This window comes from Centrocercus urophasianus, unplaced genomic scaffold (genome assembly GCF_019232065.1).
Source record: "Centrocercus urophasianus isolate 14NV4802_14NV808 unplaced genomic scaffold, USGS_Curo_1.0 seq_12, whole genome shotgun sequence".
Classification (NCBI taxonomy): domain Eukaryota; kingdom Metazoa; phylum Chordata; class Aves; order Galliformes; family Phasianidae; genus Centrocercus; species Centrocercus urophasianus.
Genome location: NW_024884364.1, coordinates 61,012,968 through 61,040,306, shown reverse-complemented (window position 1 = coordinate 61,040,306; position 27,339 = coordinate 61,012,968). Strand labels below are relative to the sequence as shown.

Sequence of the window (27,339 nt, the reverse complement as noted above, 5' to 3'; positions counted from 1 at the left end):
AAAAAAAAAACAGGCTCTGACAAATTAAATTAGATTTATTTTGTACAAATGGAAAGAGGTGTCATAGTTAATACAATACGAAGGATATGTAATTCTATACGCCTGTTTCAACATTACAAAACGCCCTGAAAAGACAAGGACAGTGACTTCAAGAGGAGTGTCCTTACACTGATCACATTCTACTCTGAAAACACTTGAATTCTTAAAAAATAATAATGACAAATTCATCAGTTGCAGTAGTTCCAGTTATCAAGTCTGACATACAGTACAAAGCGTTAAAAACACTTACATGGAAGGCAGGAAGAAAATTGGTCAAGTGTCAGTTAACTCTTGGAAAGCTTAAAGTGTGCTTTAGTCAGTGCAAAAAGAGGAATGTGTCCACTTCTGGAGTCTGAGCGCCTGGTTCCTGCTGCTGAGTTATCCCTGAGAAAGCACCTTCTCTCTGCACGTCTCTCGGAGTTTGTCAATCGTTGCCATGGACAGACTGCCAGGTTCTGTGAATATTTTCTGGGGGCAAAAATGAGAAAATCCTGTTAAAATGAAGCCTTTAGCCAACGTGCAGGAATTCTCACAAAACTCCCTGGGAGATGTGCAAGATCTTTCCTCTGCTCGTAGCCGTGATGTGAAATTGCTTACTGCTGTTTGGCCTCCTCAAAACAGGGAAGAATCTTCATCTACTCCTTTGTAAAGATATGCTGGAGCACTCGCTCTGAGCTGCTGCTTTACAATTTATGCAAAAACAATGCTACAAAGGCTAGTTTGAATGTAAGCCTCCAGTTAAACTTCTTTTAGAAGGTATTTGTGGCACTGGATGCTATGCGTAGTCACAGACAGAGTCCTGAGTTGGAAGAGATCCACACAGATCATCCGGTCCAACTCCTGGCTCCACAAAGAACCACTCTAAAATTAAAACACCTCTCTGGACTCAGAATATATGAAGCTATCCTGGGTAATTCATTTTTCACATACAACAGTCTGTTGCCAACAGAAAAATGCAGTGTTACTCCCATACTGTGCTACCTTTGTCCTGTTCTTAGTAGGCTTTTGGGGGTAGCACATACATGGACGCAAGGATTTGAGACAATTTAAATGCTATCAAAAACTTCTATAATTGCTCTTGTTATTGCTTGTGGCTTTTGGGATCTCAAGAATAATACATTTTTCACTACTTGATTTAAAACCTCTGACTGAACAGAATGTGAGGCAAGCTGCAAATTTATGGGCTTAAGTCTACAGCTGAGATGTGTGGGCTCTCGCTTCTCTGTACTTATATTGACAGCTCTGAAGATGAGGTTATAAATGTGCCAGTTCTGAACAGCATCTGATAACAAAGTCTGCGTAGCTTTAAATTGAAAACGATGAGCTTGTTCAAGAGGGAGACGTAAAATACCCACTGTCATCACCACCTCCTGCACTACTGTCTGTGCTTCTGCAAGGAACGAAACCAAAGCACGTGCTTCAGTGGCACACAGCAACCTGAGCTGTGCTGGTTATCTGCCTGCCACGAAAGCCCGCTCCTGACATTCACCACTCCAACTAAACACTGCTGGAAAATAAGCAACGCCAATATCTTCATTCAGTGTAACTGTAAGAAAAAAGTGGTGGCTTTTCTAAAGGCAGCCACTGTAAAATGAAATGGCATTAAAAGGAGGGGCAGGAAAAGAAAAAAAACGTCTTTCAGGGACAGGTGTTTGCATCAGCCTCTGAGCTGGTATTCTCATGACGGTTAACATTTAACAAACCTCTTATTCTAGACTCTATGGAAGGGAAAGCCCTTCAACCATCTTCCTTTTAAATTAAGCTACCCCTGTGATTTACCTTTCCCCTCAACTCTCTAATTAAAAGACTCATAAGCACTCATAGTTAAATTTAGTTTCCTTATCTGTAAGTGAAAATGAAACCTACCAGAGCTGTGCTAGAGCCGTGCACAGAGCTCTGAAAGGGGCACCGAATTTCAGGGGGCAAAAAGCCACCTCCTGCTTTGTGCTCAATGCACTGCAGTAACAGCAGTGGCAGAGCTCACTGAGTGGGTGGTGGCAGACCTGCTCCTGGTGTCCTTACATTTCAGTCTTCTGAGTTCAGCTCTGAATCTTCTGTACACACCTGGCATTCATTCTATTCATAACTTACAAGAATAGTTCTTAGTCTGCAGGTTGCCATAAGGCTCTGGTAATTAAGGCTTTCAGACTGGAGGTTAAGAGCTGGGTGCTGCCTTTTTGTTCTGACAGTGCTTTAGATCCTTCTACTACAAAGATTTATCCATGCACATTTAGAGTTCACTTGTGTCTGTCCTACACCCATCTCCTGCAGTTCACCTGAGGAAAACCACAGGAATGGGCAATCCACAGTTCACCAAAATTCTGTTCTTGTCAAGATCCCTTCTTACCTCACCTGGAAAGAGGGATGGGAGAGTATGAACCTTTTTGAATGCAGAAAACATCTCTAAGTCAGTCCCATTCATACCTAACTAAAGGTTGTGGAGAATTTACCTGCATGAAAGTGTGACACTCCGTTACAAACGTTCCTTTGGTGATCTGCTTAAATTTGTCACAAATGTCAGGGAAATTCGTGGCTTCCAAAATAAAAGCTTGATGTTGCTTAATTAATGTTAAGGCCACGCGGAAGATGATCTTTGACCCTTCGTAGAACAAGCAATCCCATATTCGGAGCACAGTCTGCAGGAAAGGGGAGAATTCAGATTACGGCTTGTAGGTAATTACTGCTAACGTGCTATAAAGGTAACCATAAACACATAGAGATGAATGGAATGTCAGGAATTACCTCTACTGGAAGGATGTCAATGAACAAGCAGATGAACCAGCGTGACACCACAAGGGTCCACATGACTCCATGTCTTTCCATCAGCTCGGCCACAGCTGGAACTTTCATCTTCACCAGCTCCCCCAGGACTTCCTGGTCGGTTTTCAGGCCCAGCATTGCAGGACTGTAATAATCTTGGAGAGAAGAAGCCATTGTTCAGTAGGCAGTAGAAATTATTTTCCACAGAACTGAAGAGAATGCCCACATACAGCTGAACATACAAAGGCACGTCCAACCCATGTGTCCCAAGTTCCAGTAAATTCAACCACAGAGTGAAGATGCCTGCACTGTAGTCATACAGCTCTGCTCTTAGCCAAGGATCATCTCTGTACACAAAGCAACATTCGTGCCTACCAAATCGTCTCCTATTGAGTTTATCAGAGCTCAAGTGGCCCAGCAGAGGACAAGAGTCACATGGATGCCCAAGGAACCCACATGCTGAAGTGTCCACCACTACAATGAAGGCTTGAACGGGCAGCTTTTACCTCACAAAGCAAACCTGGAAGGTGCTCTCATGCTGTGCTGGCTGCCCCGGTACGAGCCAGGAGAACTAAGCGGTACTGCGCCATCCCAGCTGCAGAACATCCTCTGCACTTCTCATGGCACAAAGCAGCATTACACTCAACCCTCAGGAACTGGAACTCCGCTGTCTGTCTGCGACCCTTACTTTCTTTGTCCTCAATGAGGAGTGATGAGCAAATTCTGTCCACGAACAGGAGCCACTGCCACAGGATGCACTGCTTCACCCTCCTGTCTCTGACATGCTCCACAAAGCAACGAGGAAGTACACTGAAAACAAACACAGAGCTACACCCTGAGCTCACAGCCAACACCACAACTCTCTGCACACACGTTAGTGCTGTGTGCATTTGTGAACTGGAGCACAGGAAGAGTAATGTTGACTCGTGAAGTAAACTTTGCTTAAAATGCTGCTTTCATGCAAGAAAAAGGCAAGGAATCCAACTCAAGACAAAAGAACAAGCCTGCTGCTCTTTGCTCCCCTTCTTGCTCCACTCATGCATCTGCACACTGTTTATTTTTGGTGTTCCTGAGACAGCAGCACAAACTTCTTCACATTGTCACCTGTGAGTGTCCTTGGGAGGAACAAGGACCCTGTGCCATCACCTGATACCCCGAAATCAACAGCAGCTGCTATTTTTAATCAGTGCAGCAGAGCAAATGCCAGCATCTCAGAATGCAATCAGACACCACGCTGTGCTCCAGGAGCTGCCCAGCAGAAAGCTCTCAGCCAGAGACCATGCGTCCATCGCTCCTTGAATGAGCAGAGCTACGAGCAGCTGAGAAGCCTCAGCATAAACTCCAGTTGTGTTCAGGTTTCTTAGATGGAGGCCAGGCAGCTGGGCTGCACGCAGCGCTCAGCTGGGATACTGCTGCCAGATCACAGCAGGGAGAAGTCACGTAGAAGGGGCAGCATCCAAGATGGCTTTCTAAGCATGCACTTACTGTGTATTAATTAGAGCTACCAGGGATACTAATTATAATATATATCGTTCTCTATATCATGGTATGTGTATTTGTGCCTCTGAAATGTCCCCTCAGCAAAGCTCTGCAGTTCTGGCTCTCCTCCCCCATCGCTAACGCCGCTCTGTGTGCCTCCTTGTCCTGATCTTCTGTAGCTGGCTGCTCTGCACACTCTCTCCCAGGCCAAAATGCCCTTGTTTATAAACAAGCCTACACAGAGCCTTTCTGCACAAGGATGCTATGCAGCAAATGATTTCCACTCACCTGCCACCCAGACACCCCAGCTTTATGTCCTTTTGTGTTGTGCCACAAACAATTTGAAATGTCTCAGTCTGCATTACCCAGACACAATTAGCATATTCATTAGCATCCCCTCTCTGGGGAGCACTGCACAGTTTATGACCTGGAACGGACCTAAGCCAGCATCTGCTCCCAATCTGCCACTCACTAATGAAAAATAAATAAGTAACCAGCAAGCATAGGTCAACAGTGTCACCCATTGATCTGGGCTGCTTTGCAGGAGTGTCCTCAGATGAGAGGTGATCTCCTGAGAAAACAGTGTCAGATTGCTTCCTTTTATTTCTGCACTGAAAGATGGAAGTGATTTAGGCAATCACATGCCACATTACTTTTCACGTACCAGAAGGCAACAAACAAAATACTGTACTAGAAATTATTCCTCTAATTTATTGTTCGTTACTAAATTCCAGAAACTCATCTGGATGAAAACCAACTTTCCCAATATGAATCGCAGAATATCCTGAGTTGGAAGGGATCCTTAAGGATGATCAAGTCATAGAATGGCTTAAGGCTGGAGGGGACCTCAAAGACCATCCAGTTCAGGCTTCCCATTTCCAAGCTCTTTGGCAAGCCGCCCATAGGCTTCCCTTGCTTTCCCCACATCTTCTTCACCTGCTCTGCATCCCTGGAACAGCACACAGCAAGCAGCACCTCTCCACATCCCGCTCCACATTCGGCTGCCTGCCAGCGTCCCCCAGCAGTAATGAGATTTGCAGGAAATAAGGATTTGTGAGGACTGCACGTCCTTGTGAGGTGTTACAGCTAGATTAAGCGGCTCCAAAAATAAAAGTTTAAGATGCAGTACTCTGCTAGCCTTGAATTACCTCCCCGAGTCAGAGCTGCAGAAGTTATAAAAGAATCCTTCGAGTCTGTCGTGCATATGTCAGGTTAAATATAAACACTCCTTCTGCAAGAAGCAGCCTAGGAATTATTCTTAGTATTGCAGAAATACCCAAAGCACGACCTGAGCCCTGCTGCACGTCTTCCAGCATTTCTGACTATTATTTCAAGAGCCTACATAACTCAGCCTGGGACTAACTGAGTGATTTGTATTTATAAGTGTATTTGTAATTGTCATGGGAGACAAAGAGGAAAAAGATTGACCCCTACCATTTTAGAAGACGAAGTTCTTTGCAAAGTGACCTCTGCAGTACAATAATCTGCAGCTCCTCAGTCTGCCCACTGATCCCATCAGCAGGTAAAGGAGCGGAAGAATTGCAGTGTGCTGTGCAGCCATCACACCTACCCATCTAAAGCTGCACTCTCTCCTTTGTAAAGTTTTCTCTCTCCACCCAAAACCAAAACTGGTTCATTTTCACACCATTCTGCAGCACTCTTACATGGCTCCTTGTTGCAAGAGCAGTGGGTTTGTAGCCAGACTTCCCTCAAGGCCTGAGCAGAAAAGCAGAACAGGCTTTGGGCAAGAGCAGGCTGTCAACTGCAACTGTCTGGCTTCACAAAGAGGATTCACTTCTACATTTCCAATTGCAACAGAATCAAATTCTATTGCAAGCTTTCGTGGAAAAAGAAAAACCAAACCTTTCCAGCATTCTTTCACTGTTTGCTCCCTATTGGCAACTCTCAGCCTGCTTTGGCCAGAAAGGCAGGGCAGTGTTCTGCTCTTCTGTTACCACCATGGGACAGTTCAAAAAGGTGAGACAGGTCTTGTAGGAACCTGTTTTGCGAGACTCTGAGTAAAAAAGCTGAACAACACATGTTTGGGAGGAAATCAGAAAATCACAACAGGAAAAGGAGGAAAACCATGAGTACTGCCAACTCTTTTTGCACTATCGGGTTGAAGTGACCCCCTGCAGATGTCCTGGCCACAGCAATATCCTGCAGATACATGCTTTAGGGGCAAGTTGAACTCTTACACTCATGTCATTTTAAAAACAAGATCCCCAACCTCCAAGGGAAGATGAGCAAAACCCCCAAATAGGCTCCAGCCATCATTTTTAATTCATTGGGTCAAAGCAAACAAGAACTTCTGTTCTGGAGTTCTGAACTGCAGCACCAGCAGCCATCCGCTCACCACTGAGGATCAGCTCCAAAACAAACACAAATATAAGCAAGTCCAATTCATTTTGGATGGCTACTACCATAAAATAGGGAGAATACAGGCACTGTATAGATGTTTACTGGCTGTGATACTGGCGTTACGCAACAATTTTAGATTATGCTGCTCTGAGATATTATTTAACACCTTTTCAGCAAGCACAAACAGGCAGTGTTTTATTTTTCCTGCATAACCCCATTTGTCCATATTCTTCTCTTGCCTCTAATCCCGAATTTGGGAAATGGATGCTGGGGTATAGAAAGAACTGTCTGGTTTCTTTGCTTTTCAGGCAGCACAACGGGATACTGAGCAGATGTGGCAGCTAGCGTTTTGAAACAGAAGAGAGATGCTCTTAAAAATAAAGACTGTAGAAAGAAAAGCAAAGATGATATTGTTCTTGACTTTATGATGAACAAAAATGAAATATGAAGGAGCAAAGACTCTGTATGCAAGCTCAGAGAAACAAAGCAAAGTTGGCAGCATGTTAGAAAGCACAAACACAATTCAGCCATTCCAGTTACAAGGAATGAAACAGACTGGGTTTGCCTTTAAGAGTAACTCCCTGTTGTATGTTTGATGCAGCTGTGCATCATTAGAAACCAATCTTGATTGAAGACGTAGCTATCAAAGCACTCACACAAAGACTGCAAGCAGCAGAACAAAATGCTGTTGGTCAGTTTTCCTCTCTGACAAAGGGTTCGGATTTTGGGTGGTCTTGTGTGGAGCCAGGAGCTGCACTCAATGATCCTTGTGGGTCCCTTCTAACTCAGGATGTTCTGTAATTGTGATTCTATGAAATTTCTTCCATTGGAGAGGAACTCATGACCAAACACAGCAGATTACCATGACTGCTTGCTCTACCCATAGCGGAAGCAAACACTTACAGCTGTATCGTGAGTCTTACAGGACTGGCAAACGCTGCTGAACAAGGACTCTGGATTTCTGGTTAATTCCTATATGGGATTAGGAAGAGGAACTACTTTATCAGTTCACTGCACTGACAAGATTATTCTTAACCTCTCAGCATAAAACACACACTTGTATTATCTTGCACTTAAAAATAACCTCACAACGTTACATTTTCTTCAGCTCCTTACAACAACGCTAAAAATCACAGCGGGAACTCCCTACTAAATCACTTAAAAGACCTGGACAGATGCAGGAGGCTTAACTAGAAAGCTGAGCAGACACACACGGTTCTGGCCCGATATGTGGAAAGGAATCCACAAGTCCAACCCTTCCGCTTGAAGAGAAAGGGAACAAAATCCACAGCCCTCTTACTTCAAGTCCTCTTCTGATGGAGCCCAGGATACCATTTGCTTTCCAAGCTTGCAAGAGCACATTGCTGGCTCATGTTAAGCTTTTCATCCATCAGGACCCCAGGTCCTTCTGTGCAGGGCTGCTCTCAAGGACTGCTCTTCCCAGTCTGTATAAATGTCTGGGATTCCTCCAGCCCAAGTGCAGAACTCTGCACTCTGCTGTGTTGAACCTCATCAGGTTCACCCGGGCCCACCTTTAGCCTCTCGAGGTCCCTCTGAATGGCATCCCTTCCTTCTACTGTGTCAACTGCACCACTCAGCTTGGTGTCGTCAGCAAACTTGCTGAGGGTGCACTTGATTCCATCATCGATGTCATTAATAAAGATGTTAACAAGCACTGCTCCCAAGGCAGACCCCTGGGGGACGCTGCTCGTTACCGGCCTGCACCTGGACATAGAGCCATTGATGACCACCCTCTGTCTGCGGCCTTTCAACCAATTGCTTATCCATCGGGTCGTCCACCCATCAAATCCACATCCTTCCAGTTTGGAGATGAGGATGTGGTGGGGGACCATGTCAAAGGCCTTGATCAAGTCCAGGTAAGTGACACGGGTCGCCTTCCCTTTGTCCACCAATGCTGTCACTCCACCAATCTTGAAGCAAACTATAAAAGGCACAAGTGAAAGAAGAAGCACATCCCTCTGCTAGCCACAAACTGAGAAGTAGGTAAAGCATTCAAATCTTCTGAACATAAAACATATGAAATAACCACACATCTCTCAAAAGAAGACGCCACTTCTATGCATTCAGGTGGACAAAAGCCACAATGGGCACTGCTCACAATTTCCTTCATATCATTCCTTTACTTCCAAAGCACACACCCTTCCACAAACACATTCTTTATGTTATTACCGATGCTGTAGGATACATCATACTGTGTTTTGAAATAATGTCCAAGCTTGCTGTAGCCAACCAACTTCAAAACAAAACAAAAGCACTCCAATATCTTAAGTTACAAACAAACCCACAATAAGCAGGTTTTAGCTCAGGAAAAGCCCAAGTAATCCTTGGATACATTCACTACTGGAGGAGAGAGAATGTCACTTCACTCTGTGACATTAACCCAACCTACATCAGAAACCTGCATCTAGGTTTGATATTCACATTTAATGCAGAAAGTTGACTTGAAGGCACACAAAAGAAAGGGTTATCAGCTCTACTTACAGAAATGGAGCTGTGTAAGGAACTTCTGTTTGTGGTTTTTATCCAAGGAATGAAAAGCGACTTTGACTACTTCACAGAGAAAACACCCCAGATCTATGGGCTTTTGAACATAGTAAAATGAAGTCTTAAAAGAAGCACGAGCTGCAACCATTTGGATGTGGTGCTCAGGGACGTGATTTAGCAGAGGGTTGTTAGTTAGAGTAGTATGGTTAGGTTGCAGTTAGAGTCAATGATATTTAAGGTCTTTTCCAACCCAAGTAATTCTATGATTCTATGATTTAAGCTCTGCTCCCACAGTGTAAATATAGCCATGCTGAGGAATACAACGTTCTTCATTTGAAGAAAGCATTTTTAAAGCATTTTTAAATGTGTTGGGTCCTTTTGTTGTGCACAGCCACAGTTCAGCATGTTCCCACACAAAAGCAAGACTGAGAACATGAATACTTGGTCACACACAAGAGACCTGTGGCTTAGGCAAAACTGCAGCATTCCTACCCAGCCACCTAAAGCACACATACTCAAGAATGAGCTTGCTCTTTTACTGATGAGTCTTGCAATTTGCAAGGGATGTTTCAAGGAAATATTATTATTCCAAAGTACAAGTATACTTATCATTTGAATGAAGAATAGCCCCAGTTCCTTGTTTCCTGCTGTCTCCCATCTCCCTCTTGCCTAGCAGTTCAGATTCATAAGTAATAAACATTTCAGGCTTATCAAGGTTTCTAAATATACGCACACGATGACCCCAACATTCCACTTTCAGCTTATCAGGACACGGCATGCTTAACTTCTAGATAAATACAACTGACCTCTAACGTTCAGAGATGAATCCTTTCATTGTGCAGCTGACTAGCAGCAGAGTATGTCCAAGTCTCACATTTTCAAACTCCTGACTACTCAGCCTCTCTCCTTGGGGCAGATGTGATGTTGTATCTCAGAGCTGCACGTGAGTATCGCTTCATGCATGATCAGAGGAATGCTATGTGGGTTTGTGAGGACTTTGCCAGCATGCAGCCCTGCAGCTGGGTGCTACCAGTAGAGCACGATGAGGAAACAGCCCAGAAGCAATGCTATAAAAAGGATTACTTATCAAAAACGACTTTTGCAAACATGATGTCATGCACGTTATGCACAGCCTTGCAAGCTCTCCACACATGCTTGCAGTGCTCAAACACTCCCTCTGAAAGGACATGTTTTTCATTATGTGACAGTCTCCTCCTAAGCTGCAAATTCAGCTCAGCGTTACTCCACTCAGGTCCCATAGTGCCTTTTACCTGCACAGCTGACTAAATTCTCCATATGGAACCAAGTTCCACTTCCCCTTGGAGAAGCAGGTCTTCAAAGACATGGCTGTCTTGCCAGCTCTGCATTCTGAAGTTCCAAAGCAATCCCTCTGGGTATTCAGTCACCAGAAGGAAACAAATGCACGCTTACTTGCGACTAAAAGAAAAACAAGCAAATACTTTATAGGTAGTAGTGCATTCTGTATTCCTTCAGTGGCTCCTTCCTTAAAACCTGAAGTCTGTATGACAGGACTTCTAAGAAGGTCATAACATTGATCAGAAGAAAGATGAGGATATGCAAAAGCTGGATGAGCAATTACGTTCTGTTACTCAGTTGAAATACTCTCTTCTCTTGCATTATGCAACAATACCTGCAAGCCTATGGTTGATACAACTGCAAACCAGAAATGTGTCAGATATCACTTATCCAAACACACAGATGTTTGCCTTAACCAGCAGTGGCTAAGCTGCACACCAGAGCAGTATCTTGCACTGCACCTTTTGTCCTTGCAGATAATGCCCGTTAATGCGGTCTGCCAGTCTGGTGGTCATCATTCAAAACTCTGTTCTTACTTGACGTTACTTATAAACAACCAGGCATCATAACAGTTAAACAAACCAACCATTTTAAAAAGCACCAGGCTGAAGGAAGGTCGCTAGACTGACCCCTGAGGAGTACTTGCAGGCTAAACCTAAATGAAGAACTTAATTATTAACAGTGTTGGGGAAAGAGAAAAAGGTGGTGTTTGTTAATGTGCCCTGACATGAGATTGCCTCATGTCAGGGCACACAAAAAAATGTGTTCTACATATATTACATATATTAAGTCCTGATACCTGCACATGATATATGTATAGCAGAGTGAATAACTGCCATATTTTTCCCCTGTTAAATTCCCAATTCGTTCACAAATACATAAAACATGACTACTATGCTCCTTAAATTACATACCAAGGTACCACATTTCAAAATTACTTCCTACCTGCTGCTCTATAAAGTAATCCAGCCTCCCCAGTATTTCCCCAACTGAACAAAAAAGTGTGCCAGCAAGCACAGCTGTAGTAAACAGAAGTTGCAGACACTTGAACTCTCGATTTGAACTGAATTCTTACTGGTTCCTGCGGGCTCCAGCATCTTCTGACTGAACCTGGGAATAAAAAGATCTTGGAAACCACCTACAACTTCAGTTAAACAATTCAATTCTCCCATACTATGGGGTGGAGATGTATTTCTAATCCTTCCAAAGCCCTTGCTGAGCAGCTGGCAGACACAACAGGCTGTGGGACTGCCTTCAGCAGAAGAATGACTCTCTCTGGCTTCATTCAGCTGTATCGGCTGATGTGTGGCACACAACCAGCTCCAGTCCTGCTAAACTTTTGCTGGGTCAGAAGTTTTTCGAGGGGTATAATAAGGTAATTCAGCCATAAAACCTTTACTTAAATTGCCCCATTGCCAAACTGTCCCCTTCTGCCAGGGCAGAGGAGCTGCACTTCCATCACACCCTATGGCACATGCGTCCCCCTCATCCTAAAGACCAGTAACGAGCAGGCAGGTGAGCCCTGGTTTCAGGAACATGATCTGTGGCTGGTTGGCTTCACCTGCTGGCCAAAAATCCTGCCAGTAGCCAGATACCAGTGTGGATGTTGAGCGCAATTAAATGCGTGTGGGCAGGGGCAAGGAAGCATTCATTTTAACACTGCAGAGGGCAGAGAAGGGATTTCCAAATTGTCCTAAATATCCATCAATTTAATCAGCAGTGACAGGACATAAGCAGAAATGAGGACATGATTTGGAGGTATATCTCTTGCAGTGAAAGGGGAAAGCATAGACTGTAATTGAATTGACCCACAGAAGAGAAACGAAACTAAGGGAAAAGATTGGCTCATCAACCTGTTGGCATCCAACAAAACTGACTCTTCCCTCTAAAAACCTGGAGAATGTACAGTATTTCTCTTCTTCCCCAACAAGTAATTATATGGCTTTAAACTGAAAGGCACTGTACTCAGCACTACTAACACAAGGGAGGTGCTCAGCTGAGCAAGTTTCCTCATGGACATAGTCTGCCTCTCTCTCTCTCTCACACATACATAATATTTCACTGAAATTATGCAGCTGTCTTACTCACCACACTATGAATTTTATCAGATGTTTTTACTATACAAAAGCTTCACCCTGCTAACTTGGGCTCTTGCTGAGTCAGCCGAGGTGGAAGAAGCATCTCAAGCTCACTCAAAGGTGACTGTGAAGAAGAGAAGGCCTGCCCAGCATAACCATTCTGAGCAGATATCCCTTTCCCATCTGGAAGTTGAGAGCCTCTGCACTGAATGTTTAGAGAAGAGGAGGCTCAAGGAGACCTTATTGCTCTCCTGAAGGGTTGTGGTGAAGTTGGAATCACCCTCTTCTCCCATGTAACTAGTGATAGGACTACAGGGAATGCCCTCAAGTTGTGCCAGGGGAGGGACTTATCCCCCCCAGGGACATCAATGCCATTCAGGCAGTGACAGGTCACATGGCAGAGGGCAGCTTTCAGTCCCCTACTTGTTGGCACAGCTTACAGATCTCAAGGCTGAGCCAAAACAAGATAGTTGATTTCTTTAGGCTATTCTTACAGCTTGAAAGTAAACTTTGGGGCTGTAAAATCTCAAATATTTGCAAACTGATTCACAAGTCAAAGTGCTCCTCACCTGTCTCTAATCCAGCAATTTGCAAATGAAGTCCAACCATTCTGTCTACGTTTAAAAAAAAAACTCAGCTCCTATATGATGTATTCAGTGTAAAAGTTATTTTCTTACACTTGGTCAAATAATTTTTAAAACTCTCACAGCTTTCTTTCCCAGAGTCTTTCTCTTCTGTTCAGAAGGGAGCAAAAATGAAAAAAAAAAAAAGATACGCTTTAAAAAAAAATCTTAAACCAAACCAGAGAAATAAGGTATCAGTCTTGATGCCTCTGACCAGCATTTAGCTGACACTGTCCTACTGTACTCAGCCTCCAACCACCTGGGAAAAACATCTGTTCAAAAGCAAAACTGGGCCAACAGTGAATTTCAAAGCTTTCTTATAGAAAAACAAGTTTCTCAACATGGCTTTACACTGAGGGTGTAGCTGCAGTCATTCCCATGCAATGCTTGTGGGAATTCCTGACAAAGCCATTCTTCCTCTAGAACTAAATTCCTAGAATGTATGTTCCCAAATATACTTTCTAAGAGTATAACACGTAACTGTGTCTGATGTCTGCTCGTGGTTTTAAGCTAGTCCACACACATGGTGAGATTCAGCTTACATACAAGGCAAAATTCAGCAAGTAAGCTCCTGCTGCAAAGCCAGGCAAGCAGGCAAGAGAATGTAGGGAGCTGCTGAGCTGACCAGTCGTAAACGCCATGTGCACCTCACGGTGTGCTGTACTGCCCTCAAGGCTCTACTGACCAGCCTGGCTAGATCCTGTAATTGTTTGTAAGAGCTGTGATAAGAAAGTCACATGCACACACAGACAGGGCGACATTTGTTTGCCTTGCTGTGCAATACTGCTGCATGCACAGTGCCCAAGGCACGCCTGCTCAGAGGTCTCCTATCTGGCAGAAACCCACACTACCTTGCAGCTACTTCTGAAGAAAGGTCATGCTGCCTCCTGCCAAATCACTGGGAATCACTGCTGCAGACTGAGCACTCAAGCTGCGTGCATCACCCATCTTTGTGCTCTGCAATCACTGCTTCTTCTGTGCCTCAGCTCATATTCCTGCAAACAAATCCCAGACACTATCCAAGCCCTGTTCTCCAGCATCACACTGGCATAGGAAGACACCTACCAAACAGGTATAGCAGGGAGTGAGAAATAACAAAACCAAGGCTGAAGTCTGACTGCAGAGCACGCAAGTTTGGCCTCTGTGTTGTCCTTGCCTTGTTTCCAGGTCCCTAAAAAGTCTTCAGTCCACATCAGCCAATTTAACATCTAAAATCTTGAAAAATGGACTAAAATGCAAAGATCAAAGAAAAGCCAGGCTTTGGTATACAAAGATAACTGTGTAAGCTCTTAGCATACCAGGCAATATTCTTCCAATAAGGGCATCTAGCAACCAAAAGGACTCCTCTTCATTCTTTGTAATAAGAATCAGGTATCCAGCTATGAAATTCATGCCCTGAAAGAAAGAGAAGAATTTTAAGATGCAGGCATTTACCTTAAGAGTTTCTATGTCATTTCTTTTGATTATGGGCTAACTTACTGCCATTCTACACAGTTGGAACATTAGGTGAAGTTTAGTAATAAAAGGCACTGGTTGAATAAGCTGTTAAATCTCCATGGTGATGGCTACCAAGAATTACTTTAAAAAGCTCAGAGAGAGAAAACTGAAAGAAAAAACTTAGTAGTATATGATTTATTTCCAATTTTCCCTTAAAAAATAATAATCCCAAAGCCCTGTCCCAGTGTAGTCAATGAGTGTTCTGGCCAGAATCAAAACATGGCTGGTGTGGATGTGCAACAGACCTGCAGGTGGACCACGAATCTGCAGTAGAACGTTTGAGCCAAAGAATCATGAGTAAAAAGTTGAAACTCCAGTAGCTTTAATGAGCTGTTGCTCATATTCACCATAACACTGCTATAGAAATATCACTAATCTACTTTCTTCCTATTCCTCAGCTTTCAGTTGTCTCAAGTATGTCTGTTCTACTGAAACAAGACAATACTTACAACAATACAGAAAGCAAACTAGCGTGACAATTTACAAAAGATGTGCCTGAGGTGCAAGCTCCCCTGGAAGCCTTCCTAGGCTAGCAGAAAATTACATTATCTTTAAATATTTACAGGCTATGAAAGCCAGTGCTGGTTACATTGTCTTCTTCAGTTTCACCCCTTTATTCGTCTTTCTCCCTGCCCTGCTGCCTCCCATTCTAAGCTCAGCTTCTGCAGCATTGCCAGTGGCTACAGGCAGCAGCGCTGTCACGGCTCTGAGGAGGATGACAGCCACCAAGAAGCCAGAAGCCTGTATGGAAACCAAGATCTCATTTCTTCAATTCACCTGCCCCACTACAGAAGGCCTTGTAGCACTCCCAGAACATGGAAATATTAGGACTGCACCTTACCCAATGGCTCATTTTCAAGCTTTGAGTCACAGCAGCTCAGACAGACCTTGCACGGCCTTACACGGTGCTTGGCCTCCTAGCCAGGACATCAACTATTTGTTTCTAGGCTGATAGCTTAGTAATTGCATCCATCTATGGTGACACGAGACTGCTTGGCATTTAGCACTGCACACACAGAAAACTTCTCTGAAGCGTAAATTCGCAGGGCTCTGAACTTCACTGGTTGTACCAGGGCAAGCAGTGCCATGCTGCTGTCTCAGCAAACACCAGAAATGTACTAGCACTATGAAAATGCACCCCCCCAGAGAATCTGAGAGGGCAAAAACTGCAGAGTTCTACTTATTTATGTCATGCCTCAGAAAGCAGTTGCTAGCATTTGGTTTAGGTTCTGTTTGCAAAGCAGACTCTTCACAGTTCTATATCTTCTGTTGTTCCCATAACATTAAACATTTTAATAAATATGCAATACCAAGAGCAATAACATTGAAAAATCATGTTTTTTTTTTTTATTGCCATGTTTCAAACAATCTCTGTGTACAGCTGGTTAGCATACATGAGGGTTAGGTTTGCATTTGTGTCTTCAGTGCAGAAGGGGAAGAGAACAGAGGACTTTATGAAGTGAACTTCAAACAAATTTTCTTCCCACTTGCCACCTATACTAGGAGGAGGCACCAAGAAAAAAATAGTGATCACATACCTGACAATATCCTACTGCTTTATTGTGATGTCCATACGCCACCAACACGTTGTAGAGTGTCTGCTGCAAGCAGGGATCAGCCGTTTTACGGAATTTCACATTATCTGGAAATGTTCTGTTCATGTCTAGACAGAAGGGGAAAAAAAGACCAAAGTTAAGAGCTGCTCCTTCCTTTGCCTTCCAGAGAAACTTTTGCAGCTTTCCTGAAGTACAATCAAAACCTCATTAAACCGTGGTTTTGGTGGATGAATTTTAACAGGAGCAGCTTTACCCCTATTTTGGCTAAAAGGCCACCTGCATTTGCAGATAATCTATTCCTAGAAAGACTGATCTTATTAGTGTACAGAAATCAATTCCAGGAGCACTACAGGAATTCTGTAGAATGGATTCTCTCGTGGTGTGACTGCAAAGGCTAAATGAGAGCAAACCACTCAGGTCAATAAAAAAACAATGTTATTGAGCCAAACAGCACAAAATGAGCTGCAGCTCTAGGAAAGCATATTCTATAACAAACCAAATCAGCTGACTTATCACCCAGGGGGCTTCCACCAAACATTCCCAAACTATTAAAAAAATAAACAAATAGAAGACCTATTCTTGCCACTGATCACTTTCACTTGAAATCACAATTTCTTTGTAATTTGGTTTTGATTGTTTGGGGTTTTTTTTTTATGATTTTTTTTTCCTCTAGGAGGTGACCATTAGACAGTCTGTTCCTTCCTTTGTGCAAGAACACTGAGAAGGAGACTACGCACATCCCACATGCTTAGCTCAATGCCGGACCGAGGACTGTGCAATTATTGGCATTTCAAAACATTCCTTTCTTCCAGATCAAACACAAATCTTTACAAAGGACCAAAAAAAAGGCACGCAGGTTTGAGCCAGTCACCCCAACACTCTTTGGTGCTTGGAAAGAAAAAGGCAGAGTTAAGTTTTTAGCCAGCTTCCCCCTGTAGAGGGGTGAGCAAAGGTCACCCAGTCCACTCGCACATCTGATCTGTAGAAACACAAGTTGGGGAGAAAAATTCTATTTAAAAGCAACCTTGCTTTGAAGATTTTCAAAATCTGAGACATTAATAAAGTAACAGTTATGTTGGTTATATTTAACAACAACGTAACAGTGACAGTCAGCAAAAAAAAAAAAAAGTTCAGTGTGAACATTACTGCACAGATGTTTGTGTTCTATGAGTTATCAGATCTTATCAGCTGTTTCTGTATAAAGGACAAAGTCTATCACAGCCTTGACACGAGCTGGAGCTGCACGCAACTAAAAGCAGGAGTCCCTCAAAATCTTGTTTAGTCTCATGGAAATCAAAAGCATTAAGAAATCATAACACAAATCACCATTTTTTTTTTTTCCTTTTAAAGTCAATAAATTATTTACAGAAATGGGAAGGTTAGAAAATATTTCATCTCCCATGTGACTTGCAAGAAAAGCAAAAGGAAGAAGATAATTTTAAAAGGACTTGAGCAGCAGCCAGGCAGTTATAGGATAACTATGTTTGTTTCCTCTTGGTAGGAAGAGCAGCATTGTATTTGCATAATCAGAATAATTTGTTGTTTATTCAAGTACATGCTGGACTTAACAGAAAAGATGAAAGCTGACATTTGAGCTGTGGCTCTTCTCAACAGCTGTGCAGAGTAAGGATGAAAAAGGAGTAGGAAAAGTCCAAAGAGAACAGAGGCTGACCAAACTGAAGTCATCTTCAATTTCACAACCTGGGGAAGGTCTGTAGACAATCAGTTCCTATTTGCTATCTGATCCCAGAGCATGTTTTCTTTGTAAATAGAGCATGAATTGCACAAACTCCATTCCCTCTCATCTCCAAAAGAACTGGAGAAAGGCAATAGGGAGGACTGCAGGTAAGGTACTCTGAGGAAGTATCACTACACATGTTTCCCCTCCAGCTCTTCCTTCAGCTATTTTGGCAGACAGGCAAGGTGAGGAAGCCATTTGGGCATGATCTGTTAGAGCATCCCTCACACAGAACCCAAAGAACTAACGCTGTTGCTTCCTAAATACCCTGAACTTAGTGAGCATGCCCAATCCTCACTAGCAAGTCAACTCCCTTCAGAGAAACTTATTAATGGTTTGAGAGTAAAATATCCACTGTCTTCAGTGAAAAGTCAACAGCAATTGCCTGCCTCACTTTTCTGAACCTGTTACAAACGATCCCACAGGCACCATCTGACCCACATAGCCAGATTTTCACACCAGAGGTCAGGAAGTGTCATACAGGCCAAGGGGACTGTGAGTTTCTCACCAATACAGCTCCTCTTCACGAAATGCAAGAGTACAAATGTGGCTGCTAGCTGTGTGTGTAATGAGAGGACTTGCACACACTGTGGACTTACCTGCAATTCAATGGCCTGGTCTAGAATTGGAATATTTTCCAATGGCACCCACAGCAAGCAAACATTAACTTACAGCCAGACCTCTCTGTAATCAGCACATAGCCTTTGTATCAGGAGGACAGCCACGTTTTATCATACCAACATCACTTGTCCTACAAGATTTACTATAATAGGGCATGAACAACAAAGCTCAGTAGGAATGCATTCCCTTCTAAATATGTACTAACGCTGAACTATGAAAATTTCCATCAGAACTTAGAGACAGGCATTATTTAAGCTCTTAAACTTAAGATGTCTTCTCTCTCTTGTACTTCTCCTGCTGCAACAGCAAGTGTCATAAAGCAAAGGCAGCAGTAAAGCACATCAATTAGGAATCAGCAAGTTGAAGAGGGGAAACAGTCAAAAGACAGTTTAATTGCTATCAGTAATCAGATTTTTTTTCAAAACTAGACCATTTCTCTGTACAGCTCTGCATCCATGCTATACTGGGGGCCCCAGGCCTGGACGCAGTACTCTGGTTGAGGCTTTACAAGGGCAGAGCAGAAGGAAACAATCACCTCCCTCTCCCTGATGCCACCCTTCTTTTAATACAGCCCAGGACACCACTGGCCTTCTGGGTGGCAAGAGCACACTGCTGGCTCATGTCTAGCTTTTCATCTATCATGACTCCAAAGTCTTTGTCAGCAGGGCTGCTCTCTAGGAGTTCGTCTCCCAGTCCTCATCTGTAACTAGGAACACTCCAACCCAAGTGCAGCACCCTGCACTTGGCCTTATTGAACCTCATTAGGTTCTCATGAGCCTGCTTTTCAAGCTTGTCCAGGTCCCTCTGGCAACTTAATTGATGGCAACTTAATTACATCCCACTGAAGACATTTCCAGACTGCAAGCAAATTCCAAATGTAAATGAAAATTGTTTTGAGCTTCTGGGCACATAAAAGGAACAGGAAACACTGGCTTTTACACATTTTACAAAGAATTTGAAGGAAAGTCCACGGTTGGCTGTGCCCTCTCAACCCTCCTCCTGAAATAAGAGGAAAATATGGCTGCTCTTCCCTTGTTTCTAAACCTCAGCACTGAGCTGTCCTATTACATTACAGCTAGACTACAGGACTGCCTGAAAATTTAGGGAACAGCAAACATGAGAAGCGAATGACAAAACAACTCCACACCCTAATTTAGTTTTCTCTTACAACGAACCACTCTGAGGGAAAACCAATGTAGGCAAAACATACTGAATGTCAGGCAACAATTTACATTGAAACAGTCCCCAACTAAAGCCCACAATAATAAAATTTATACAGTCAAGAAGATTACTGAGTTAAACATAAATTTTCCATTCACTTTTAATACTTCTCTACTTCAGCCCTCATACATTCACACTGCTGTTTCATCTCTAAAGGAAAATTATCACTCTGAAGTACCAAGTTCTTTTTTTCCCCCCCTCTTCAAATAAAGCCCTCCACCCCATTTTTCCTATATCCCATTCCCTCACTTGCGCAGCAGCCAGGCAGTTAAAAGATAACTGAGAAAAGAAATTGCTTCATCTCTCTCTTGCAGCAAATACACTTAACTGAATACATCTTGCTCCTTCTCCTGGTCCTTACCAAGGCTGGCTATAGAAACTCAATGTTGTAGTTTCGTCTGTATTCACGAAATTAGAGTTCTGCTGTTTCCAGCTCTGAGCAGGATATAAACCAGAAGATTTCTGGCTACTCTTTGCATAGGCAAAACATGAAAGATTATGTTCCAAAATGCCTTACTAAGGTGGGCAGCCCCAAAAGCTTGTGGTGCTGCTGTTGAGGGGAACATGGCATAAAACAAGAAGAGCTTCAATGCTTATCTAACTCCAGATAAAAATCAGTAAAGCCTCAACTTTAACAACCTGGCTTTTTCAAGATGGAAAAAGGCAACAGCAACCTCTTCTGCCATTTTCATGAAATATCCTCATCACTGTGCTTGCTGCTCTTCCAGGTCCTTTGGGGAAGGAAGTAACAAAGGCAGGTGTCACAGTAACTCATCATTCACCTAGGAGATGACATAATACTTTCTAGTTTGTTCGCTGTTCCTTCCCAAATAATTTCTAATCTTCCTTACTGGTTTTGACCACGTGATAATCCTGGCAAGAACTGTACTGTTAAAGAGCTTATGGCTAATCTAATTTACATGTTAGTCCACCACTACTACCAAAACCTAAGTTTTCCATCACATACTTGATCTCCTACATTTGAAGGGCACAGCACAGCAGACAGACAAAGGTTCTGTTATCAGGACAATGACCTGTTTTGATTGCTTCAACCAGCTTGTCATTTTTCTCTCCTTCAAGCAGCGTCTGGTAGTATCCAGGGTTTTGCTCCACGTTGGTTTGAGCCCCACTCACGATCATCCAGATCAATGCACGGTGTTCGTTGGGAATGCCTTTCCTGATATATCTCTTCACTGCAAAACAAAATGATTTTTTTTAGTTTATTTATTTTTAAAATATTTCCACTTACACTTTTCCTTCGGAATGACCAAAAGAAAGCTTATAAGTCAAAGGAAAACTCTTGACTACAGATTATTATGCTTTCAAACCTACACTACCAATTAGGACAAACATTTTCTTCTCAGCGACACAGTATGTCTTAGACTCACTTCTAAGTTCTTGCCACTTAGACTCCCCACACTGATCTTCACTCCCAGCCCTCTGTCTCCCATAAGGATTTTGAATCTTTTCCAGTTTTCTGGATGGAGATATAAACAGCAATCTTTGTCCTTCTTCATTCAGGGAAGCCCATCTTTGATCTCTCCCTAACATCTTCCAATATGATACCACTGGTTGCTTGCTTATGCTCTAGCACAAACGGCTATGTTAACATAACGCTGGGATTTCAGCTTAGTACCTAAGTGCTGAAACCACAGCAGACAAAGATACACATGAAATGGGATGCTAGTGTCTAAGCTTTAGAAGTGATAAAAATGTGAGCGCGCAGCAGGTTTTTCTTCCCAGAATAACGGGGAAGTCTTTTCAAATCTAAAATAGCTGTTATCACCTGCATCGCACCATTCTTTTTGTTTGTTAATTCAAGATGATGATTCAGTATGAACATCCAGGATGCAAGATTGCAGGTTATTAGCAGCCAAAGCAGCTTCCTCCTGGGAGTGGAATGAAAGACATTAAGACAGAGGCAATGCTGGTAATTAATTCATAATCCTAAACCCTAATGATCCAAAAAAGATAGCCAAGCACTTGAGATTTTCTACCTTTTTCCAGGGAGAAGAAACTGACGAAGGCATCAGATATTTCTTACTAACAGAATGGGACCTGAATGAGAATGAGGAATTCTTTGTTGTTCCACACAATAGCATCACCTAGCCTCCTTATATCCAGTCACACAGATCTGTAACTCAAGATAAACAGTATCTGAATTAAAGGCAACTGGCCTTAAAAACAGCACAGTGAAAGAAGAGTTTACAAGAACTCAACCAGTGACTTTCTATATGCATTCACCTTATTTTAGCCCATTATCTTCCAGAACTCCAAATTGCTTTCTCAGTGTCAGTGGAGAGATCCATGCATCTTTAATGGGCATTCCAGACACTTAAAATCTGGTACCTTCAGAGAAATGTTCCTGCCCTTCACATTTGCAAGAAACACTCGACCTTCAAGCTGCAGTTTTTGTTTAGTGATCCCATGAGTGTTTATAGCACAGGTAATAGTCTCTCCTGTTCCAGCTATAATGTAACTAACTACAGCCTTCTACTAGATAGACTGGAAATAATTCTTAAGTTTCCATGTTTAATAATCCCCACTTCATCTTTTTTACAACATTTTGATCTCTGGTGCTCAATAAATCCTACAGACAGGCACAGCAAATGCAGGAATGCATCTGAGGAACCCCCATTTTAGTCAGTGAAATGTCCAGATCAGCCTGCAAATGCTCCTAAGAAGCTCAATGATTGAGCAAATTACTGGGTTATCATATTGTAACACATAAATTTAGACAGTACTTTAACAGCTATCAATTCTGAAGGGAGAGCCAGCATCCACATCCAACACCACGTTAAATTCAGAGTCGTGGGGATGAGCCTTTGACCTTGGCACAAGGGGAAAGCAGCCCTGCAGCTCTGCATACACTCATTATCCCTCAGTGTCATCATCCACATGACAATAGGTGGCCAGAGGCTCATATCAGCCAGGCAATTGCCTATCCCAGCTTCCCCAGCTTGTGAAGGGTGGAAAAGCCCACCAAGAAAACAATAATTCTTGACCTTTTTGTCACAGAATAAAGTTGTATTCACCTTTTTTTTTTTTTTTTTCTTTTTTTTTTTTACTTCCCCTTTACACAGCTTTGCTCTGCACCACAGACAGACTGAGCCTGCAAATCCTCCAAGCATAGCTGATGAGCACATTACTGGGCTATCTTACTGTAGTACAAATTCAGATAGTATATTTTTCTGGAACAGCTATCCATTCTAGAAGCAAAGCTAGCATCCACCTCCAAAAGCATTGCACATTAATTCATAGAAGTGGACATGAGTCTTTGACCTTGGCACAAGGAGAAAGCATAGCAGGATGCTCTTCAAAAAGGCCCAGGAGAACTCAAAATGAGATGGTTTCACAGATAAGTCTTCTGGGCCTCAGTGGGAAAGTGGCAAATCAAATTATGCAGGAAAATACCAGCTAAAAACAAAAACTATCCTGCTGATAATATTACAAAAGTGTAAAAAGCATCTGCATGTTACAGTTACGATTCAATGCTGAGGAAATTAACTCAGACCCTAGAGAAAGATTCCGCAGCAGAGCTGAAAACAACCTACCAAGAAGGAATTGAAAGTTTTGCTTTATGAACACACTGCAAAAGAAACAAAACAGATCTGTGCTGTAAGCATTCAAGTTGCTGTCAAACATACAAACTGACTTTCTAAGATGCTCCTTACTTCCTCCAAGCCCTGCACAGGAACAGAAGTGCTCCTGTTACAACCACGGTTTTGTACCATCTCTTTCACTTTTTGCTGTGTTTTACCAACCTCCGAGACCAGAAAGGCACCTTTTGCTACTGGCCAGTTTTGTCCAATGCACTCATAAGAGAACAGACAGTTCTCCTGCACAGCATACTTTTGGCCAGAGTTAAGCTCCTTTGGGTGATTAGGTTTGACAGTTTGTCTGTCTTTTGGTCCTAGAAAGATAGAAGTCAAATGGATGGAAGCAAAAATTAAGTGGACCTCAGCAATGAAGGAGATCGAAATAGTTGTTAAGGGACCAAATAATACCTAGAAATGTACATGTCTATAAAAGTCATTGTAGCTAGCTAGGGCAGAAAGCGAAACGAAATGCCACCAAACAATATGAAGGAAGAGACTGGAGAATGAGCAAAGGGAGCTATCAGCCTAAATACCCATGGCCCGCCCTGCCAGAAGGCTGTGATCCAGAACAACAGGATACACTCCTTAATTATCCTTGTTAAAACGAAGTCTAATTACTTTTATTTACAGTAGAAGCACATACATACATACCACACAGGGCATGACAGCAGCACGTGAACACACCACATTTCCAAACTGGAAAATTAGCACAAGTCATCACTTCTTCCTGTTCACTCAAGTCACCCTGCTCAGAGGAATTCTAAGCTTCTCTGCATGTAAAGAGAAATGGGTGTGGAGCTGCAGAGCTGCCTCACTCATTGCTAGCCATAGCAGGATGCCTTTTAAAACAGCCCCAGGAAAACTCCAAGTGAGAATATGATTTTGCAGATACATCTGTTGGGTTTGTGGGGGAGAAAGCACTCCTCAGGTATCTGGAGTACTGCATCCAGGCCTGGGGCCCCCAGTACAGGAAGGACATGGAGCTCTTAGAGTGGGTCCAGAGAAGGGCCACTAAGATGGTCAGAGAGCTGGAGCACCTCTCCTATGAAGAAAGGTTGAGGGAACTGGGCTTGTTTAGCCTGGAAAAAAGAAGGCTCCAGGGAGACCTTATTGTGGCCTCCCAATATGTGAAGGGAGCATATAAACAGGAGGCAGAATGGCTTCCAAGGGTGGATAGTGATAGAATAAGGGGGAATGGTTTTAAATTAAGACAGGGGAGGTTTAGGTTAGATGTTGGAGGAAGTTTTTCACACAGAGGGTGTTGAAGCCTTAGAACAGGTTGCCCAAGGAGGCTGTGGATGCCCCATCCCTGGAGGCATTCAAGGCCAGGCTGGATGTGGCTCTGGGCAGCCTGGTCTGGTGGTTGGTGACCCTGCACATAGCAGGGGGTTGAAACCAGATGATCATTGTGGTCCTTTTCAACCCAGGCCACTCTATGATTCCTGCTTATGGCTGACTTCTGCAGCAAGGAAGTTGATCAGAATCAGCTCCTGAGCAGAGCCTTAGAGTAAGGACCCTCATTCTGGAGGATGAAATTCAGCAAGAGTACAGAGACCTCCTGCTCTCTGGGTTCCCACAGGGTCCTCCTCCAGGTCAGGGCGCACACCAAAGCCACTACTTACATGATTCTCTGTGCATCTGCCACAGACCTTAATACCGGTATCAGAGGGGAAGTATTTAAATCAGTAATGGTACAAGTTAATCTGCTGCTTTTCTCCCTCAAGGTATCAGCTGAAGATAACAAGGGAGGTCTTTTTTAACAGCTTTACATTTACACTCAGACCACATTTCCCCAACACTGCTTATTCCAGTTGTTCTCCTTATAGTTATGCACAGTTGACAAACTGAAGTATCTTTTGCTAAAATTAATATTATCAAAGATGGCACACCAGCACAAAGGGGCTTGCTACCATCAAGGCTGCCTGCACCCTCTCAGGGGATTTAATACATCCCATTTCTCACATACAGCTGCAGACCTTTAAAAAATGCAATACAGTAGCCTGTTACTGAAGACTGACACAACATTAATGATTATTAATGGTTATTAGTGGAGAGGCAGCATGGCTATTGCCATCCATTGTCAAGGAGCATTTGGAAAGCACTCTCAGACACAGGGTTTGAATGCTGGGTAGTCTTGTGTGGAACCAGAAGCTGGATTCAGTGATCCTTGTGGGTTCCTTCCTACTTGGGAAATTCTGTGACTCAATGCAACTATAGCTTAAACCTACATTTTCTGGTGATCCTCAGCCTCAAGACTGACATCGCTCCATACACTGTTCCACTTAAGATGTCTAACTTGTTATCACTTCATTACTGGTGCCAAGGGAAGAAGAAAAAAGAAAAAAAACAACCCCCAGATTAGCACTCAGACTGTACCTGAGGCAGAGCTTTGAACATGCAACTGTATTTGTCCTAATTCCTTCACTCTGTGAAGCATTTAGCTCCAGTTCTCCGTACACATCCTTTGAGCAGCAAGGTAAATGTTGTTTTACAAAAGGAAGAATTTGAAAGCTGTCAGCAATTGCTCTCCTGGCAGAGCCCTCACACCCTCATCCTGGGGCTCACAGACTCTGCAGCACTGCACATCTTTTCAAAGCATGCCATGCAACAAACAGCTGCACAGCAACATCTGGAAGTTCCTGTGGCTGTAATCTCTGGGTTACAGATGTAGTAAGATATTATAACGTTTGCCAAAGAAGGATTAATCCTTTGTAAGCTTTAAATCAAACCAATGATCTCCCTAACAGCAGCGTATTTGCTTAGGTATCATTACTGTTTATAATAAGAAAATAGTATACAACATTCAAAAGCCCAAACCAATGCAATTTATACAGGTTCCACCATAATGCATTTTTACCCACAAGTAACCACACCTTTTAAACCCTTCTGTATGCTGTTTTTCCCCTTCAGGAGCTTGGACCATTTTATTGCTCTTCTGGTGAGCACCACGAGGTATCTGGAAAAGAACGCTTCGTAGGACGCGTAATCAAAGTCATCTGGCCTCTCAAACCCATACGGATCAACCCTGCAAAATAAAGCACTCTTGCACAACCGTTCCTACATACCTGCAGTTGGGGAAAATAAATGAACAAATAAAAAGCTACAATGCTTCAGATAGCTTCCAGCTGCTATTTCCAAAAGCAGCCAAAAAATCTCACAACCCATCAAAACCCTGCTGTACACACGCTGTTAAACGCCTTTGATATGCAATGTGGAATGTAAGCAAGCGAAGTGAAACACGCACTGCTCAGCCAGTTTTACAGATTTCACTGCTTCTAGGAGTTCTTAGAGTAAAGGATCCGTTCTGTGCAAAACTGACCCAGATGACTGCACAGAACCTTATCTCGGGTGCTAATGGAGTCTCAGAGCCACCCCAACCCGGCCGAGTTTCAGCCGGACACACTGAGGGAAGGCAGGTCGGTGGCACCTTCCCTCCCACGCCGCTTCACACCTGCAGGTGCTCACACAATGACGGAATTTGTCCCCGCGGTGGCACCTGCACAGCGCTAGGTACGCGCGAGCACACGGGCATGCAGCGGAGTGAAACGCTGCACCAGCGGCCCTCGATCTCCCGCGGGGTACAGGGGAAGCCCAAAGCAGGGGACGGCTATGGCACCTCCTCCCTCCCGCCCGCACCTGCCCCTGCTGCCAGCCCGCCTCACACCTGCGCTGCGGGCGGGGGGGCCATGCGGCTCCGTCTGGCCCTGGTCGCGATGCCAGCGGGGAAAGGGCTATTTTAAGTCCGATAAAGTCCCCGCCTGGACCGGGCGCCTCCGCTCCGGCACGCGGCTCGCCTCCTCCCTCGGATGGGCAAAAAGTTGTCCAAACGGCGATCCCCAGGGCCGCCGAGCCCCCCGCCCTACCTGTACGCCCACTCCCGGCCGTCCTCCAGCCCGGCCATCGGCCGTCAGCGCTCGGCCCCCTCCGGCCGGGAGCCGCCGGCGG

At 43.6% G+C, this 27,339-nt stretch overlaps 1 protein-coding gene across 1 annotated transcript; it reads right to left on the bottom strand.

The window, feature by feature from the left end:
* Positions 1-17: 17 nt before the first annotated feature.
* Positions 18-27,339, bottom strand: GRTP1 (growth hormone regulated TBC protein 1). The gene is made up of 8 exons (XM_042809934.1): positions 27,258-27,339; positions 26,268-26,419; positions 20,830-20,988; positions 16,198-16,322; positions 14,461-14,557; positions 2,782-2,954; positions 2,490-2,675; positions 18-507 (listed from the first exon to the last, which is right to left on the bottom strand). The coding sequence occupies exons 1-8, from the start codon at positions 27,293-27,295 to the stop codon at positions 418-420; spliced, it is 1,020 nt and encodes a 339-aa protein (XP_042665868.1). The 5' UTR covers positions 27,296-27,339; the 3' UTR covers positions 18-417.